The 20,502-nt window shown below is 41.0% G+C and overlaps 1 protein-coding gene across 2 annotated transcripts in view; it reads left to right on the top strand.

The window, feature by feature from the left end:
* The window catches only part of LRP12 (LDL receptor related protein 12), a 61,487-nt gene that overhangs the window by 21,918 nt on the left and 19,067 nt on the right, over nt 1-20,502 (top strand). The window contains exon 2 of one of the 2 annotated variants that reach the window (XM_015407288.1): nt 14,233-14,289. The exons of the other annotated variant lie outside the window; for it this stretch is intronic. Coding sequence (XP_015262774.1) covers nt 14,233-14,289 — 57 coding nt within the window. The remainder of the gene's footprint in view (nt 1-14,232; nt 14,290-20,502) is intronic. 2 annotated transcript variants of the gene reach the window in all.

Below are 20,502 nucleotides of genomic sequence, written 5' to 3'. Positions count from 1 at the left end.
GGAATGCCCTTCACCCTTGCCCCTGGGAAGGTCTGGTGCCCTCAGACTGTGAACCCTGTAGGACTTGCCCTCTACCCTCCTGCCAGTGCCAGCAAACTGGCTCTTTCCTTGCTTTCCTCCCTGATTCCTCATGTCTCCACTTAACCACTCAGTCTCCAGGGTACGTAGATGTGCTCTAATAATTTTGATACCAGAGTATATTTGTATACTGCAGAAACCAAAAAAGGTAGAATGAGAGGGGCTCCCAGACAGGTAATGTAACAATGTGCGGAAGGGCAGCAAGTTAGATTTCCCCGTAGAAGTGAGCAGTCACATTTATAGGAGAAATTAAAAGGCAATGGGATACACATGTTCCGTACCCCTGATGACTCCGGCTATTTAGAATCACATCTGGGTTCTGCTTTATGACCATGCTAGAGGGACAAAATGTTAGGAATTGGCTTGTAAACTATATTCTAGTTTAAACAAGAGTAGTATGAAAAGATCACAGTACAGGGAGGCATCTTCCTTAGAGAGGACAATTGGTGGGCATTATGGGGCGATTTGCTATTAACAGAACAGGGTAGCTTCATTCTGTCGTTCCCAGATGGGAACAACTTGTACTAGAAGATGAATAGATAAGTGCATCAGTACTTAATGGTAACTGCTGATCCACCTAACACATCAGGAGAATTATAGCATCATGATTGGGGCACAACCTGGGTGGAATAATGCATATAACATCACAATACCTGCATGCATTAAATACTGCTATCTTGGCAGTTTATTGCTAAAACTGTCAAACTGGCCTCTGTGGAAATAGACACTTTACCCAGCTATCTTGTCTTGTTCTGAAGAAGCTCTTAATGGTTGGAGGAGGCACAGGCTTCCTTGAGGAACTGACCCAACACCTTGAGATCTAGTTTTTATCCATATTTCAGAGATCTGATTTATACAAAAATCCGATGTTCTGCCTTGCTCAACTTTGGCTGGCTTTTACTATTCCACTAATTCAGAGAATTTCTGTCTCTAAAAATAGTTGCCAAAGAAATAGAGCTGAGAGTCATTCAGTTGCGTTCTGAGTTTAGATGGAATTTAGTTTTACAAACTTTTAAAACCCTCTATTTATAGAAGAGATATCATTTTGTATGCCACAGTAAGAACATAAGAACACAAGAGACGCCAATGTTGGATCAGGCCAAAGGCCCATCCAGTCCAACACTCTGTGTCACACGGTGGCCAAAAATACCAGGTGCCATCAGGAGGTCCAGCAGTGGGGCCAGGACATTAGAGACCCTCCCACTGTTGACCCCCCCCCCAAGCACCAAGAAGACAGAGCACCACTTGCCCCAGAGTCCCTATCTATACCTTGTGGCTAATAGCCACTGATGGACCTCTGCTCCATATGCTTATCTAATTCCCTTTTGAAGCCGTCCATGCTTGTAGGTGGCAGTCCTGTGGCAGTGAATTCCATGTGTTAATCACTCTTTGGGTGAAGAAGTTCTTTCTTTTATCCGTTCCAACCCCACCGCTCAGCAATTTCATGGAGTGCCCACGAGTTCTTGTATTGTGAGAAAGGGAGAAAAGTACCTCTTTCTCTACCTGCTCTATCCCATGCATAATCTTATAAACCTCAATCATGTCACCCCTCAGTCGTCGTTTCTCCAAGCTAAAGAGCCCTAAGCGCTTTAACCTTTCCTCATAGGGAAAGTGTTCCAACCCTTTTATCATTCGAGTTGCCCTTTTCTGCACTTTTTCCAAAGCTATAATATCCTTTTTAAGGTGTGGTGACCAGAACTGCACACAGTATTCCAAATGAGGTCGCACCATTGATTTATATAGCGGCATTATGATATTGGCTGATCTGTTTACAATACCCTTCCTAATAATCCCCAGCATAGCATTGGCCTTCTTTATTGCAGTCACACACTGTCTCGACATCTTCAGTGAGTTATCTACTACAACTCCAAGATCTCTCTCTTGATCAGTCTCTGCCAGTTCAGACCCCATCAATGTGTATTTATATTTAGGATTTTTGGCTCCAATGTGCATCACCTTGCACTTGGCCACATTGAACCCCATTTGCCATGTTGACGCCCACTCGCCCATCCTTGACAGATCCCCTTGGAGTGCCTCACAATCCTCACTGGTTTTCACCACCCCGAACAACTTTGTATCATCCGCAAATTTAGCCACTTCACTGCTTACTCCCATCTCCAAATCATTAATGAACAAGTTAAAAAGCAGTGGACCAAGTACTGATCCCTGCGGTACCCCACTGCTTACCACCCTCCACTGAGAAAATTGCCCACCTACACTCACTCTCTGTTTTCTATGAACTAGCCAGTTTTTGATCCATAAAAGGACTTGTCCTTCTATCCCATGATTTTTGAGCTTACTTAGGAGCCTTTGATGAGGAACTTTATCAAAAGCTTTCTGGAAGTCAAGGTAAATAATATCTATTGGATCCCCCTTGTCCACATGTTTGTTCACCCCCTCAAAGAACACTAACAGGTTAGTGAGACAAGATCTTCCCTTACAGAACCCATGTTGAGTCTGCCTCAATAGGTTTTGTTCATCTATGTGCCTACTAATTCTTTCCTTAATAATGGTTTCCACCAATTTACCCGGTATCGACGTCAGACTGACTGGCCTGTAATTTCCCGGATCTCCTCTGGAACCCTTTTTAAAGATGGGAGTGACATTAGCTACCTTCCAATCCTCAGGAATGGAGGCAGATTTTAAGGAAAGATTACATATCTTTGTCAGGAGATCTACAAGTTCACATTTGAGTTCTTTCAGAACTCTCGGATGTATGCCATCTGGGCCTGGTGATTTTTCAGTTTTTAAGTTGTCTATCAGTTTTAGGACCTCCTCTCTCATCACCTCAATCTGACTCAGGTCTTCCAACACCCCTCCTGAAATCAGTGGTTCTGGAGTGGGCAAGCACTTCTCATCTTCCACAGTGAAGACGGAGGCAAAAAATGCATTTAGCTTCTCAGCCATTTCCCTATCATCCTTCAATACTCCTTTTACCCCTTGGTCGTCCAAGGGCCCCACTGCCTCCCTGGCTGGTTTCCTGTTTCTAATGTATTTGAAGAAAGTTTCTTGTTTCTGTCTAGAAATCCTCAGCACTCATTTGTGCATTTCACATTTCCTGTCCTGTGTCTAGACTGTATATCACTTTCTACTTCTTCAGAATTTTTGATTCATTTTTTTTTCCACTTGCCATCTAAAACATGTATGTGGTTTTTGCTCTTGAGGTCACTAATGAGACCATTAGGCAATTTCATCTGAAACTGAAGAAATAAGAACTGGTTCACCCTATTTTTCCTTCAACCTGCATTTACATGAACAAATGTAATGTATGAGTCTGACTGTTTTGCTACTTATGGGAACTGCTGCAAGTCACAACCATCACTTCCTCTCTGACATGGCATTTTTTAATAATGAATGGGTGTTTTTAATCATGAACGTGTGTACCTGGGAAGATTTTACGACTGGGAAAAGAAATGTGTGAATTGTGCCTTTTTGAAGCAAAATATTTAATATGAATTTTCTAAGACCAGCATAAATGCTTATGACAATGTTTGTGTTCTTGTTACCAGTGCAGCCCCTTGCAGTTGGCAAAATGTAGAACCCATCTTAAGTCTTATTTAGGATCTGGAAAAGACTCAAGTTCAAATCCCCACTCTGTCATGAAGCTTGTTGGGTGACCTTGGTGTTGCATACTCTCAGTTTAACCTACCTCACAGGTTGTTGTGAGAATAAAATGGGAGAAGAGGAAAACAATATAATCTTCTGCAGGTTCCCATTGGGGGAAATGGTAGAGTATAAATGAATATATAAATAGGTAACCAGCAAGGATACTTTTGGGTTGTGGTGTGCCTATGATAGTATACTCATGTTTCATTACTTTTCTCTGTATACTGTCTGACTGAATAAAACTATCCATCAATACGTTTCCAGAGCCTAACAGGAAAACATATTTACAGAGGTCAACCATACAGGAAGTATGACCCAGTTCTTTAGATATAAGAGTCCCTGTAAGCGCAGAATGTAGCAAACGACTTCTTTAAACAGAAATGATAAAGAATGTGGTACAGTACTAATACTTAAGAAATAGCTTCATGAAAAACCATTCGTTAATTGCAGTACACGAAGTTGTACATTTCAGATATGAAATGCATGCTAAGTGCCAATGTTGGACATATGACATAATTTAGTATTACCCCTTGTGCTGCGTTAGAATCTATCAAGTTACATTCTTTTTTACTGGTGGTGTATGGCACTTAAGCCTCCAAAATATAGAAGAATATGTTGCCACTTAAAAAATATAAGACAAAGGTATTAAAGTGTACTATGGATGGAGTGTGCAACATCCTTATTTTGAGGGAGGACTGAAAATGACTGTCAAGCTGTGATGGAAAGAACGGGCCAAAATGGTGGCATACTTTTATGGTCAATCAGCTTAGTGATTTACAAGCCCCTTTAAAAGCATCAGGATCATTTAATTCCCCCCCCCTCCAGAACTGCTGAATTGAACCTGAAATGTCTTACTGAAAATAATTCCTTACAACTCTGTGGAATATGAAACAAGACGTGAGATCTTAAGTGGTGTGTTTGCATAGGGCAAGCTCCTGTGTTCTAAATCAGAAAGAAACCTTTTTGGGGTGAGATGTTGGTAAAATTTCTCCATATGTAGACTGCATAGAGGAGGATGAAAACTGTTCCCCGGGCATGAGTCCTGTAGCAAGGGGACACAGTTTATATGTGGTTCTCAGTAGGGAGAGAGCTATATGAGAGAGTAAGATCAAATGATGGATAAAAATTTCAGTCCTAAATGGCTGGTTTTGCTGGAGTATATTAATATATGCGTGGGGTAGAGCAGGTTGAGAAAGAAGTACTTTTCTCCCTTTCTCACAATAGAAGAACTCGTGGGCACTGCATGAAATTGCTGAGCGGTCGGGTTAGAACAGATAAAAGGAAGTACTTCTTCACCCAAAGAGTGATTAACACATGGAATTCACTGCCACAGGAGGTGGCGGCGGCTACAAGCATGGACAGCTTCAAGAGGGAACTGGATAAACATGGAGCAGAGGTCCATCAGTGGCTATTAGCCACAAAGTATAGATAGGAACTCACATGCTGGGGCAAGTGATGCTCCGTATTCTTGGTGCTTGGGGGGGGGGCAACAGTGTGAGGGCTTCTAGTGTCCTGGCCCCACTGCTGGACCTCCTGATGGCACTTGATATTTTTGTGTGACAGAGCGTTGGACTATATGGGCCATTAGCCTGATCCAACATTGGGTTCTCTTATGTTCTTAATATAGAAAACATGTACTCTGCTCCTTTCAGTATTACAACAAAGGGAGGACAGGTTTTCACTATACCAGGCTTGTATCATTCTGGATGCCAGGTCACCACTATGACCTAAAGTTTGCTTGTGACTAGGGGTGTGCAAAAAAACAACAACAAACCTTGGTATTTTTTGAGTTCATTGAATTGAGTATATTGAACCTGAAAAATATCAGTATTTCCTGATATGGTATTTGGATTCAGGAAATATTTGGGAAACCCAATTTTTTTTGGCTCCATTATACCCTGTGGGAACCATTACAGTCAATGGTCCCCATAGAGTATAATGGAGAATTGATCCAGGAGTATCTAGGGCTCGGAGGGTATGTTTTTTTAGATAGAGGCACCAAATTTGCAGCATAGCTTCTGGTGCCTCTCCTCAAAAAATCCCCCAAGTCTCAAAAAGATCAGACCACTAGCACAATATGTGGATTTTTTTTCTAAAACCTTTTGTACCCACCATATGGAGCTACGTGAGAGACACTGTGGATTTTATTGCACAGACTGAGGGTATATCCATCTCATCTTCAGCGGTACTCGCGACCCTAGATATGGGCACCCTTTACACTAACATACCGCATGATGAGGCTAGAATTGTTGCTGGACTGTATTTCAACAAAAGGGATAGCTTACATCCCCGTTCCTCTATTTTGCTACAATTGCTAGATATTATTTTGGAAAAAAGTTCTTTCAGATTTGAGGACCAGTGTTTTTCGCAGGTCAGGGGAGTGGCCATGGGGAGCCCTTTGGCCCCTAGTTTAGCATGCCTGTTTATGGCTTGGCTTGAGGATCATTTCATATTTAATGAAACTTTGAATCCCTTTTCAAGTGACATCTGCATCTTTAAGAGATTTATTGATCTCTTCATTGTATTTAAGAATCAACATCGTTTTGGGGACTTTTGCGCCTGGTTAAACAATATCCATGACACCATTAGATTCACCACACATTGTGATAAGGATCTAGTGACCTTTTTGGATACCAAGGTATACAGGACAGTAGACAGCAAAGTAGTGATCCGCACTTTTAGAAAACCGATGGACCGCAACATGTACCTGCATTATCATTCTTATCATCCTCCACATATAAAAAATAATATTCATTTTGGTCAGTTTGCACATGTGAGGAGAAATTCTACCTTCCTGCGTGATTTTGTGGGTAACAGCAGGTGTTTGAGTGAACAATTTTCAAAGAAGGGATAACCTGCTCACATCATTAGGGTGGCCAGGGAGCGGGCAATATCTGAAGATAGAAACAGGGTGATGGCTCCAAAGTTGGCTACACTGGTGCAGTCATGTATTACCTGCTCATTAGAATATTCTTATCGTGCTTATGACATTAAGAAGGTGCTTGAACGATATTGGCACACTGTGCAAGATATCCCAGGATGCCAGTCAATACCCAGGATTGGGTTCAAAAGGACCAGCGATTTGAGGGACTTACTGATACATTCTGGTTTTAAATCTAATGTGTCTGCGCCTTCTAGTTTACCTAGAGGTCACTACAAATGTCATGCTTGCAGTGCATGTCCCATGTCCTTGGAAATGAAGGGGTTCATACATCCCCAAACCGGATATAAATATACTTTGGATCATTTTTCAAATTGCAATTCCAAATTTAGCATATATAGTATCTTATGTCCCTGTGACTTGTTATACATTGGTAGCACAATTAGACCTATTAAGGTCAGAATATTGGAACACAGATCACGCATTCGTGGCCAGTGTATGGAAGCCCCACTTACTGATCATTTTTTGAAATTCAACCATGAGCCTGAGTCATTGAGGTTTTTTGTTCTGTATTTATTTAAGAGTAACAGATTTAATGAGATTGACATCAGAAAAGTATTGCTAATGAAGAAGCTAGAACGATACACAGATTCAACACATTAGCCAGCCCCCCCGGTGGCCTCAATTTAAATGTGGATTACAGTTTTTTATGATTATTTCATTCCCTTGGGTTAATTTACTGATTGAGTATATGACAATTAGGATGCTTTACATCATGTATGCAACACCCTCTTTAAGTTTTATGTGACGTTAGGTTCTTTACTTTTTTAAGCTGTATTGCAATTAGTGCTTACCCCTTTAAGGGTTCAATGAAATGGGTGTATAATTATAACACCTATACCAGTCTGATCACGCTGCCTTTTGCCTCGACTAGTTGGTATGGGAGACGAAGTTCCCCGTTAGATTTGTTTAAATGAGAATTGGGAGACTTTTGGTAAGTTGTAAACATTTTATTTAAGTTTAAAGTACAGAGGGTGGATGCATTCATGGTTTTTGAGCGTTGTGTGTATGGTCTCTACAGTTTCAGGTTCTGCTTTTGATAAAGCTATAAGCGATAAGCGACCATGAAGCCAGCAAACGCATGAAGCAGATGGGAATTGGTCAGTGAAGACATCGAACTTGAAACATTCTTTGTGGTGATAGCATTGATCCTTTGGACCACTGTTTCCAAGCGGTGCAATCACTTTTTGATTTTGATTTCCTTTCATTTCATATCATTGGAGTAATTGTCTAAAGTGGTGTTCTTTTGAGAATTTGGATCACTAAATATCGTTATGTTTAGAATTTTCTGTCTTTTGCAACACTTGGTATAAAATTATCATATTCGGTGGTTTAGTTGTTTATGATTATTTATTACACAGTTGTTTTTGTTTTTGCAGTTTTGTACTGTGTAATTTCCTTGGCTGTTTGTGTGCAGTGGGGGGGGGCTGGAGCGTGTTGCTGGGTGAGGCAGCAGCAGGGAGATGACAGCGGGGCAGCCAGTGGGCGAGGGAGGAAGGTGAGCCAGCCGTGCCACAGGCAGGTAAGTGCCACATTTGCTGCTCCCTCTGCCCTCCAATTGGCCTCGTGGCTCTCGCTCACTCATCAATTTGGGCTGGTGGCAGAGCCTGCTGTGCGCTCCCTTCCCACTCTTGCTCCCTTCCCCTGGTGTGTGTCAGCCAGCTAGCCAGCTGTTCTTGCCACTTTTCTCCAGATTAGCAGCCCCAGGCTCCCTCCATCTCTCAGGGGAGAGGGGGGGACTGGAAGATGAAGGGGCTGGGTAAATATGGTAGCATTGCCCCATGGGCCCCCTGTGGCCACAGGCCTGCTTCTGGATGAATGTGCCGGCCCAGGATTGGCTGGAGTGTTGAGAGCTCTCAGCTCTGCACCACCCCAGCTGATCCTCTCTGACAGCTCCGAGCTGCAAGAGAAGATCAGCTGGGGCGCTCGCAGCTTGGTTTAAACCAAGGTGCAAGAGGAGCCAGCCAGCCTCAGCTGAGGCAGCGCAGAGATGTCAGCACCAGCTGATCCTTGGCTGGGACTGGCTTGCAGTATAGCTTGCATACCTGAATAAAAGCCACCACCACCACCACCCCGGGCTTTTTTCATGCTTAGCTATAGCGGTAGCCAAATACGGATCTTTGATTTTTCAGTTTGGTTTATGCCAAACGTATACCCCTACTTGTGGCCCTCAAGCTATGTTGGTCCTCGGTCTGTAAATTCTGTTATAGATATTAAAATGAGGACCAAAAGGGGGGAATTAGCCCTTCAAAGGAATGCCCTGCAAAACTTCTAGCACAGAGCTCATTTGTTGCCAGAATATGTGTTCTGTTGCAAACTCAGGAACTGCTGGCTCTCCTTTGCCTTTCTTGGAAAGTTTTGTTCTCACCTGCCTGGAGAAATCTGAGAGCAGGCAGGTGGCTGTGCTTGATGGAGGCGACTTGTTCCCCCCAATAATGAGGGATACAGAGAAACCTGGCCTGGAGAGGAAGCAACAAGTCTCTCAGTCTTCAGGTCAACTTTCACTGGTATTGAAATCATTTAGAGTACAAATAATAGAGTAGATTTTGAGTAGTTTTATACTCAGGCTTCGTGTACTAATTATATTTGCAGGATTATGATTATGATGACTTACTGAATCGTTGAAATGGGGGTTTGCTTGAAATCTGTGTCCCCTCCCCCGACTCCATATTTGAGTTGAAAAGAGAACAATTCTCTGATGTTTTCTTCCTTTACTTTCGTTCTAGTTACATAGCAGTGTAGTGGTAGTAGTTGGCCAGCCCTACATTAGCTTAAACAAAAAAAAAAAGGCCTGAGCCTGAACATTTAGGTGTTGTAGGGTTCTTGTTTTGTTAACACAAACTTAACATGTCTATTCCACTGGAAACCACTAGTTTAGGGCCTGTTTGTTTACATGCAGTTGAATCAAATGATGGGTTTTTTTTAATTACCCAGAACAGTCAGTGTGCATGATGCTTTGCAGCAGTGTCAACATATATGGCCCATGGGCCTGATCCAGCCCCTTCAGGGCTTGGATCCAGCCCACGAGCAACTGGCTCTCTGTTGCTTCCTTCTCTGGGGCTGCCACCGCATCGCAGCTGGCGTTTGCCGAGCTCCCGCTTCCTGTTTCATGCAGGAGAGAACCAAGGCAAGTCTCCCTTCCCTCCATTGGCTGTGTGCTCCTTTCGGAGGAAGGGAGGGGACCAAGCCAAGTCCCCCTTCCCTCCTTTGGCTGAGCTCTTCTCCTTTTGAAGGAAGAGAGAGGGAAAGCGAAAGCAGAAGTGAGTTCTTGTGAAGGAGAAAGAGCAAAGCCTGACTCCCCGGCTCCTTTAAGACCGGCAACGTTTTATTTCAGGTATAAGGTTTCATTCTTCTTTTCCTTCTCCTGGGGGGGGGTGGGTAGATTCTTCTGCCAAGCACACGTTACATTGAGATCACCCTACTTTGCTGTGTTTCTTTGAGACTTGATCTCTCTCTCTCTCTCTCTCTCTCTCACACACATATGCACAGGTATATGCATGTTAAGGGGCAGGTTGGGATAAGAGGAAAGGAGAATTAAAAGGACATTATTTTGGCATTTTCCTGAAAAGGTTTTTTAAAGATTAGATTTATCTGTGCCTATCTGGGATTTCATTTTCTTTCAAAAAGACCCTGATTAGGAATTAGAATACTTGGATTGGCTTCCATTGCTTAATAATCCAGTTCCATTGGATTCCATTGTTTAATGATGGAAGTAGATGGCTAAGTATTTAAAATACATTTATGGTTCCATATGTTCCTTTCCTCCCCTTCCACCTTGCTGGCTGCCTTTCTTCACTCCCCCTTTGCTTTTTCAACTGTTTCATTATCATCACCAATACTTGAATGGATTTTGTCCAGTCTGAAATCAACACATTATTTCACTTGGAGAGAACTCCCCCTCCAGTTTAGACAGATGAAGAAAAAAAAAGAAACCTAACAGCACAGCTTGCAATCTTTATTGAGGAAAGGAGCAGGAGTCCAGTAGCACCTAACAAAATTTATGGCAGAGAATGAGCTTTCATGAGTCACTACTCATTTCTTCAGATACAGATAGATTTCGTTAGTCCTTAAATCTTGGAGAGTGGAGTGATTTCAGATGCCAAATGACAATAGCAGGCGTTGATGATGAGACAGGAAACCTAGGTCTCAATTCCATCCTGGAGGATGCATTGAGCTTCATTATCAGTTGCAATTCAGCAGCCTGTCTTTCTAATCTCCCTTTGAAATTCCTTTGTAAGAGAACTGCTACTCTTAGGTCAGCAACTGAATGTCCTGGAAGGTTAAATGTTCGCCCACTGGTTTTTGAATTTTGTGGTTTCTAATGTCAGACTTGGTTATGTCCATTTATTCTTTGCATCCTCCTGGACTGAATCAAGTCCTAGGTTTCCTGTCTGATTACCACACCTACTATCCCTCTGCATATCACACCTAATCCAATCAAGTTTGCTCTTGTCATTCACCTGCTATTGCCATTTGGCATCTGAAATCACCTTTATAATGTGATATCTCTGGTATCTCATGTTACATTTTATGGCACGCATGGCCCGGCTCAACAAACTGACATTATGTCAGATCTGCCCCTTGTAACAAATGAGTTTGACACCTCTGCTTTACAGAGCACAAGAACGCAAGCCCCTACCCCAAGGAGCTGATAGTCTAAAATTTGGGACAAGGAAAATTACACAGGGGAGAGAAGATGGAGGTGGGGGGGGAAACTGGGGATCCTGGAGGTTTTTTGTCATCTTCTGGGTGTGGAACAGGGGTCACTGGGGGTGGGAGGAGAGATATTTGTGAATTTCCTGCATTGTGAAGGGGTTGGACTAGATGATCCCTGAGGTACCTTCCAACTCTATGATTCTATGACATGTACATGGGCTTAGTTCCTGTAAGGGAGGGGAACTAAGGAGTTGTGTGAAAGTTTTCAAGTTTTGCCTGTTCTGGGCCTCTTCAGGAAAACCATATCACACTCACAAAACATTTTGTACCCCATCTGAAAGAAGATGAGGACAAAGCAAGTCGGCACCTTATTCAGGAAGACAGACCAGAGCCTTCACCCATCTGCAGTAAAGACCCAGCTCTTTGCAACTAACTGATACCCTTACCTCTTAGAGTAAATATCCCACCCACCCATGTATCACAATAATAATAAGAAGAGATTGTATTTATACCCTGCCCTTCACTACCCAAAGGTGTCTCAGAGCGGCTTACAAACTCCTTTCCCTTCCCCTCTCCACAACAGATACCCTGTGAGGTAGGTGGGGCTGAGAGAGCTCTGACAGAAACTGCTCTTTTTCAAGAACAGCTCTTATCAGAACTACAGCTTGCCCAAGGTAATCCAGCCAGGTGCAAGTGGAGGAGTGGGAATCAAACCCGGTTCTCCCAGATTAGAATCCACACACTTAGCCACTACACGAAACTGGAGTTAGGGTTAGGGTTAGGGTTGCCAACTGCTGTGGAGAATTTAGGGCTGCCAACTGCTCTGGAGAAAAATGTCCTGTCCTTTTAAATAGCGTCTTCGTATGTGGAAATGGACTGTTAAAGCTTTTTGTGGCATGGAGGTAAATAACACCACCTGATTATGTCCCATTAATCCTCCATTAAAGGAACAGGATTTTTCTCCAAGCCAGTTTGCAACCCCATTGGGCACAGCATTAAACGTGCTTACTGTGACATGAAAATTGCGTTAGGTATGGGTGAATCTGGGCTCCTTAATTTCTGGGCTGGTTCTGGGGTCCAAAGAAAATTTGTCAGGACCCTGCAAAGAAGAAAACACGGGTGAACAGTCTCTGTATATGGATCTTTCTTGATCCTGTTGGATCAGTCAAATTCGTTGATCCTGTGGACCATCCTAGTTTGCTGAGTGCTTGGGAACAAGAGATTAGGTTGAGAGATATAGCACTATGGTGGTTATGGTCCTTTGGACACAGAGATTAAGGTTTGGAGGTTCTCTGTTAGTTCCCTGTCCGTTGACACATGGGGTACCCTCAGAATAAGAATTCTAACCAGTTATTTGACATTCGTGTTAGGCCCCTATATGAGGCCTTCTGGGGCTTAGAGGTTTGTTGTTAATAAGTAGATGATACTGATCTCTAGATATATAGTTTGTTGACTAAGCAACTAAAGGCAGCTGTCTCTGTTCTCTGTGTCCTGATTAAGAGGCTAAGAGAAACAAGATGAAACTGGATCCAGATAAGATGGTACTTTTTCTAAGAGTGCCTGTTTTCATTTTTTGTGTGGCACGGAAGCTAACTACTTATTTAGACTTGGCCAACCTACCCATATTAACCCATGCTGCTGTAATTTTGAAATTAGATTATTGCAATGTGTTCTGCAAGGGGCTGCTCTTAAAGGCAATCCAGAGCGTACAGCTAATTCAGAATACAGCAGTCTGACTTCTAAAGAAGACTCAAAACTGCCAAAACAAGTCTAGAATTTTTGCACTGGCTGCCAAGTCCCCCCCCCATACAATTCAAGGGACTGGTTTTAATCTTTAAAGGCCTGTACAATCTGTAATTCATCTTCCTAAACAGCTGCCGCTCCTGAATGCTAATTACAGTATCTGATCAGATCCTTCTTGCTGTTTCTCCCATAACAGAGTAAAATCTGTGACTCTGCATTCTAGGATCTTTTTGTGTGCTTCACTTCCAGTTGAGGCACATTTAGTGACTTCCCTCCCTGTGTTTGATGGTATAAACAGTTTTATTCAGGAGAGTTTTTAGTGAGACCTAGTTTATAAGGTCGTTTGATGGTAGGTTTCAGTTTTACACTTTTGGTTTTTATTGGGAAAGTGTAGATGGACTGTCTTGCAGTTTGTAATTTATGATGTAGTTCTAGTTGATGCTTGTAAACCCCTTTGAGCATTTTTTCCAGAAAGAAAAGTGGAATATAAATTGTTAACTCATAATGTCCCTGGTGGAGTCAACAGCCACATGGAATGACTTGCCACTGCTTCCATATGACACGTTGTGCACATTTTCTGACCCTCTAACCAATAAACAGACGTAGCGAGAGGTGGCATCACTACAAGAAAATTCAGGTGAAATCACAGTATGACAGGGTTAAGAGTCTGGCAATATATTACACCTGCCCTGTGAAGAGCAGCTAGGGCTGCATCTAGAATTTGTTCCCTCAAATTAGGCAAAGGAAAGCTGGTGGTGTTTGCCTTAAAACTCATTCTTAGGAGAAAAGACATGTTCCTGGTCATTCCGTGATCTTTTCCGTTTTGTTATATCTGGTCAGCTTCCTATAAGTAGTTGGGAGGAGCAGGCAGTGGAAAAATAAGTTGAAAATGAGATAATTAAAAAGGACTCAACCATCTGAAATCTTTTTAAAACTGTTACAATGTAATCAGACTCTGATGCCTCTAGGTTCCATATTTAGTTTGTCTACCATATGACAAAGAAGCATTCTGTGCCTTGTTAGTGTAAAAATTTATGTTATTTCTCAATTTATTCTTTCTTCAGAAATATAGTAGAAGGGGGTCTTGGCTCTTAAATATTTGAATATTAAAATAGCTTGGCTTTTGTTCTCTTTCTGTAATAGTATATCTGAAGAATTTTTACAAATTTTATCTTGGAAATTAGTTTATTCATTATGTTTAATTTTAGGAAACAGTGCTCTTGCAGAACGTTCAGAAAATGTGCATATTTCAGGATTGTCAACTGGTAAGTCATTTTTTTGTAATGTTTAAATTTCATGCATGGCTTAAATAGTAAATATTGAAAGCCACCTGGTATCTTATGAAGAGATATTTGGCTATAAAAATTATTACTGCCTTTTGCAGCATGTAATAAGGAGTGAAGCAACTGGAACATGGAAGAATTTTTATAAGATAAATTTGATACCTGGCATGCTTGTGAACAGATTATTCCTTTCTAAATGCTTAATTATTTTTCCATACAAACATTAAACTAAGAGGGAAGGTGGGCTGTGTTGATATTTTATATTGCAAAGTTTTACAAAATGAAAAATATTCAAAGGTAATTTTTAAGAAGTCTTACTATTAAAGAAAACAAAAATAGTCACATTGCCAAATTTTGTTTTATAAAACTGGAAGCAACATTTCTAACTTATGAATGCACAGTTCTCCAAATACAAGAAGTAATTTGGTGTGACACTAATGGAGTACTGGTAGAGTCTTTAAGGTTTGCTTCCCTCCTTTGCCTTCAGACAAAGCTTCTGACCTTCAACAATCTCTGTTCCCTTTGTATCTCTATAGCATAGATATATATGCTATGTGTAACTTGCTGACATACCGTAAAAAGAATGTCCGTGAGAGCATAAAAACCTGTACTTATTTTAGCTTTTGACTTGGGTCCTGTGTTTTAAAAAAAGGGCTTTCTTGCCTCTCACCACCTGCCCCAGTCTTCTTACACACACACCCCAAAATTGTGCTCCCTCATGTGTCAGTGGCCTCCCAGCAACATCATGGGGATCAAACTGGGAAACTGCAGTAAGGGGAAGGAATTGGCTAATACCGCCCTCTACCTTTTCCACAAGCAGATGCTCCTACTGCAAGTGGAAAGGACTCTTAAGAATTCAAGCAACAGTTTTTTAATGAGGCCAAGAAGACTGTTGTAGCAATTATATGAGCTGAATCCATTATTATTTATTCCCTGTAAGTGGGAGTGACCATTTGGCATTTGAATTCCTGCATCTCTCTGTTAAGTCGTGCTCTTAACAAAGAATCGGAGAGTGATTTCAGCAAGAATGCGGTTTATTCTTCAGCTCAGTTACTTCTCCGTTACGGTACAACAATCGCCAGCCAGAACCCATCATCAGAACAAGACAATCAATACACTGGCTTGTCTATATTTAAACACTCCCGGCTAATGTAGCCACACCCCCTGTACAGATAACAACCTATGAGGTTGAAGAGAATACACCCAATCACAAGCGGTCCCGCTTTGTACAGTGATTGGCAGACACATTCTGGGCTAGGGCTCCTATTGGTTACATTAGGATCCTAGCCCAGGGGCGAAGCTTAACATGGTATCTTAATGGGACAGTTCACATAGCAGTTATATATACAAGTCAATACATAACACTCTCCTCCCTTCATTGCAAAAGGTAGTAAGTTGCACAGAGAGATCTCATATGTATTTGAAGTTCTTTATATTTCGTAGGAAGGAGAGAAGCTGTATTTGCAGTTCTGCTAGTAGCTAAGAACCATTGAGCAATCACTTAAGAGATGGAGGGCTGATAATGCAGTTATAAAATACTGGTGTGAGTGAGTGTGAAATCTAGTTTGTAACAAATATTTATGCACCTCCATAACAGGCAAATTTTTTGCAGAAAATGCTAGGAACATTAGTGTTTACAAAAGAAATGGGACTGTCATTTTCTTTCCACCACCATGGTAAAATGGCATAGTAAAAGTTTCTTAGTTGTTTCCAAAGTAGTATGATTATTTTTGTTTTTATTTCAAAGTAATCTGCTGTTTCATTAACTGAAAAGCAAAGTGTTCTAAATGGGCAGTAAACATCTTGTAATTTTTGCATACAAGCAAAGTGTTCTAAATGGGCAGTAAACATCTTGTAATTTTTGCATACAAATCACCCGTTTCCTCTTGTGTTATCATGCAACAGTGTTATATATAAATTATATATAAATTAAATTTAAAAAAATCTTAGGACAAATATGAAGCATTGCAGTATCTTGTTGATACAGCAGTGCATTTAAACCCATGACAGATAACTCACTGTTACAGAATACTTTGAAGTAGATATGAATGCAGTTTCATCTCATGGACCATAAAGTACTATTACAGGATTGTGTTAATGCACCCAGGTTTATAGATATTAGTACCATAATGTGATGACACACCGAGATAATTAAAGCATTGACTATAGATGCGCTAAGGTCTCTCAAACATATTTTAAAAAACATAACAGCATGCCATGACTCCTAAAGATGTTGCATATAGATGAACTCTTTACATCTATCATTTTATAATAACACTATTCAGTACAACTACACATTCTTATGAAAGGAGAAACAGACAGATCCAGGTAATTCATAATCTGCACATATTCAACCACTTAACTTTAGAACTTAGATAGATAATATATATACAACTAAACCAATGAATTTTAGGTACATAGAAATTTTATTTCAGTTACAGTAGTATTAAACTTGATAATCATGCATTTCCAAATTCAGTCTTATCTTTTCTACATCTCTGGATGTTCGATAGTCTTATTAATTTATGCAGATCCTTTACCTTATTCACTCAATCCTCCTTAGCTAGGGAAAGCTTAGATTTTTAATATTTAGCCAAAATTTTTACCATCCTCATTGACCAAGGTACAAAGAACTGTGAGGTTGCTTCTCTGTACACTTGAGACATTTTAAGCTCATCCTTCCAATGGTAGCACCCCTTCCCCGCATTCTCCCTGCACAAGCCAGTTATGAGGGTTGATAGATCAGCAACCAAAGCAAAGATCAGCAAATTCCTGTGTGCTTCAGGAACATACATGGTGCCGTAAGAATCCCATCCTTTCTAAAATATTTCTTACAAGAAAGTTTTTTATGGCTTGAATCCAACCAGCTTGTCCATTGGTGAAGGAAGGGGTCTCCTTTGCCCACCCAAAAGGCTATGCTGGCCATGTGAAAGCAATGAGCTATTGAGGGTAATTGTGTGAGACAGAGTGAAAAGGCTGGCTGGACCCAACCCCCTTTTCAAGGAATTTAATACAGTCACGCTTATAGAAAACAGGTATGTGCAGCTGCTGGTGTTTCTGAATTCAGAAACTGGAATTGAAGAACATTCTTTCACTGTAATCCTTTCTAGGCGTTAGACCTGTTGAATAGACCTGAGTAGGATTCTGAGTAGACTTACTTAGGATAACTCTCTTTGTTAGCCCTGGTTACAGATCTACTCTTCCAGTGTTGCTAAAAGAATTAGACTACTTCACCAGTTCATTATGCAAGATAAATTAGTCTTTGGTGAGTCTCTTACTTTTACAGATTACATCTGCGAGTGTCTAATTTTCTTTAATGCTTATGGGAATTACCTTATAAGCATAGCAATAAAGATCGTAGAGAAATAAATCTCATGTCTGTGACTGTACACTGACATTAGTTCTTGTAGATTTTCCGGGCTGCACACTGACAGTTCTTTGTGAGTAAGCATTTACTGATTAACTAGGTCTTTATCATTCAAACTGTGCAAGTTAATATTTTAGTAAGCAGAAGGAAGCTTGTCAAGGATACCCTCACAGAGCATAACTCATCAAAACTTGAACCAAAAAAAAAAGTTCTCCGCTTATCTTAAAGCCTCCGTGTACAGTCACTCAGCAAACCAGGCTTATGAGAGTTATGTGCTCTCTCTCTCCCCCACATCCTGTCTGGGTCTCCCCTAAGGTCAAGGAACATGAGGATCAAGGGCTTCCATTCTTAGTAATAGCATAGCCCAGTGTCTGAGTGCATTCTGGGAGTGGGGAGGATGGAGAAAATTGGATTCTATGATGTCCTATGGGAATTCCGCTGTGCTCAGCCTGGGAAGAATCAAGCCATAGGTACTCTCTGTGTACAAAACGTAATTACTATAGAGTGGAGCATGCTTTAACTTGTATGTAATGTTAATATATGGAATCTCCTAATTCAGAAGCATTCAGCATTTTGTTAAGAGTACTGAAAACTGAACAGGACTTAAGTTTTTCTAAGAAGCTTTTAATGGAATGAAAAGGGCAGGGAAGGGAAAAGATTTGTAAAAAACAAAACAAAACTCTACGCTTTATTCCTCACCAGATGTTTGCACATGTGTTCTTTATTCCAAACAGCCGGTTAAAGCCTGAAGCTTCTGGCTGTGCTTCTGCAGCATATCCTTCTAATTAACGTTATCCCACTGACTCAAGCCTTTTTCTGTGTTACTTAGAACCCCCATTACAAGGTGGTGCAGTGCTCAGGAGCTGCGGCTCAGTGGTAGAGCATCTGCTTGTCATGTAGAAGGTACCTGGGTTCAGTCTCCAACATTTCCAGTTAAAGGTTATTGTAATATGTGACATGAAAGACCTCTTCCATAAATGTTGCATATACATGCTGTTCACTCCCTTTCCTTAACTCTTGATCAGTATCTCTTTAAAAACAAAATTTTAAAAATCCAGTTTTCAATTTTTGCTTCCTAATAAGACCCTTCCCTCCAGCCAGTTTACTTCAGCTGAATGTTCAGCTTTTTTAAATCTTTCAGTCAGTTGCCAGTATGTAAATACTTAACCAGTATAAATATTCTGTGACTTTTTAAGGGTGTGTTAAAGCACAGATGTACAGAACATGTATCCAGTATATAATCCAGTGAGTTTATTGACTGAAAACAGAATTCTCTAAAAAGGCATAGTATCAGTTCTAGGCTCTAGTAACTTCAGAGATCTGTGTGAACAGCTGTGTCTTTTTCATTAATGGAATAGCACAATAGCTAAGAGACTAAGCTGTGAATCTGAAAGTCACGTATTGGCACCTTATCTCTGTCTTGATCTTGCCAAGTAGCTGCAGGCAATCTGCTCTCAGCTTCACTCCTCCACCTGTAATTCTGAAAGAACAGCATATATCCAACCACACAATTCCCAGTACTTAAATACCTTTAAGTCTTGAAAACAGGAGGTGATAGTTTGGTGTAGTAGTTAAGTGCGCGGACTCTAATCTGGGAGAACCGGTTTTCTTTTTTTTTTCTTTTTTACTCTTTACTTAACTTAAAAGAGTTGAAGATATTAGTAAGAGTAAAGGAGATTCAAATGAAATAAGAACAAATATTAAAATAACCCAACACCGAATTAATTTATGGATGACACAAGAAATAGTGAACAAAATAGAATACACTAAAGCCTATTATTTTGAAAATGCGAATAAACCCTCACGATGGTTGGCTTTATAAGAAAGGGAAAAAAGAATCATTCCATCGTTAAAAAAAAATGGAAGAACCGGGTTTGATTCCCCACTCCTCCACTTGCATTTGCTGGATGACCTTGGGCAAGCCATAGTTCTGTCAGAGCTGTTCCCTCAAGGACAGTTCTCTCAGAGCTCTCTCAGCCCCACTTACCTCGCAGGGTGTCTGCTGTGGGGAGGAGAAGGGAAATGAGTTCGTAAGCTGCTCTGAGACTCCGAGTGAAGGGCGGGGTATAAATCCAATCTCCTATTCTCTCCTTTTTCTTCTTCTAGTTTCTTTCAATTTCTCTCCTTCCCGATACGAACACCCATTTTACTCTTGTTGCCTTCCAAGCGGGGGGAGGGGCTGCTTACATGGAGGGAAGCTTAGTGGGCGATGGTGTGGTAATGGGAAGTTGGGAAGTTCTGCTTCAAAGGGTTTGCAAATTGTTGGGTATATGCCAGTAATAGTGATCTGATTTACAGTAAGGATTGCTGAGGTATTATCTGCCAAGAGCTTTGAACATGCAAAATTGCTACAGATGTTTTAAATACTGAGAATTTTTTGTTTTATTGATTAATATAATTAGACACAGATATTTTGTGGTTGAAGTGTAATTCTTGTTCAAATGGGTAAAGACTGGGAATTGCTATATACAGTTGGACCCAATGGGTTCTGTTCTTTTAATAGTGGTATCTGACGTGATATCTGAACTGAGGCAGTATATTGTACCAGATTCGTTGGTTTTTTTAACTCCGTACCCTACCCCAATTGGTTACACACCATTCATAAAACCAGTCATTACCTGTCAGCTAGCTGCCATTATGTCTGGTGTATATGGTATTCCCTCTGCAAGCTGATACTCAGTATATTGTACCAGATTCGTTGGTTTTTTTAACTCCGTACCCTACCCCAATTGGTTACACACCATTCATAAAACCAGTCAATACCTGTCAGCTAGCTGCCATTATGTCTGGTGTATATGGTATTCCCTCTGCAAGCTGATACACCCATC

This window comes from Gekko japonicus, unplaced genomic scaffold, assembly GCF_001447785.1.
Source record: "Gekko japonicus isolate JY-2015 unplaced genomic scaffold, Gekko_japonicus_V1.1 scaffold119, whole genome shotgun sequence".
In the NCBI taxonomy this organism is placed as follows: Eukaryota; Metazoa; Chordata; class Lepidosauria; order Squamata; family Gekkonidae; genus Gekko; species Gekko japonicus.
Note: the sequence above shows the minus strand (reverse complement) of the source record. Positions and strands in the feature narration are given on the sequence as shown.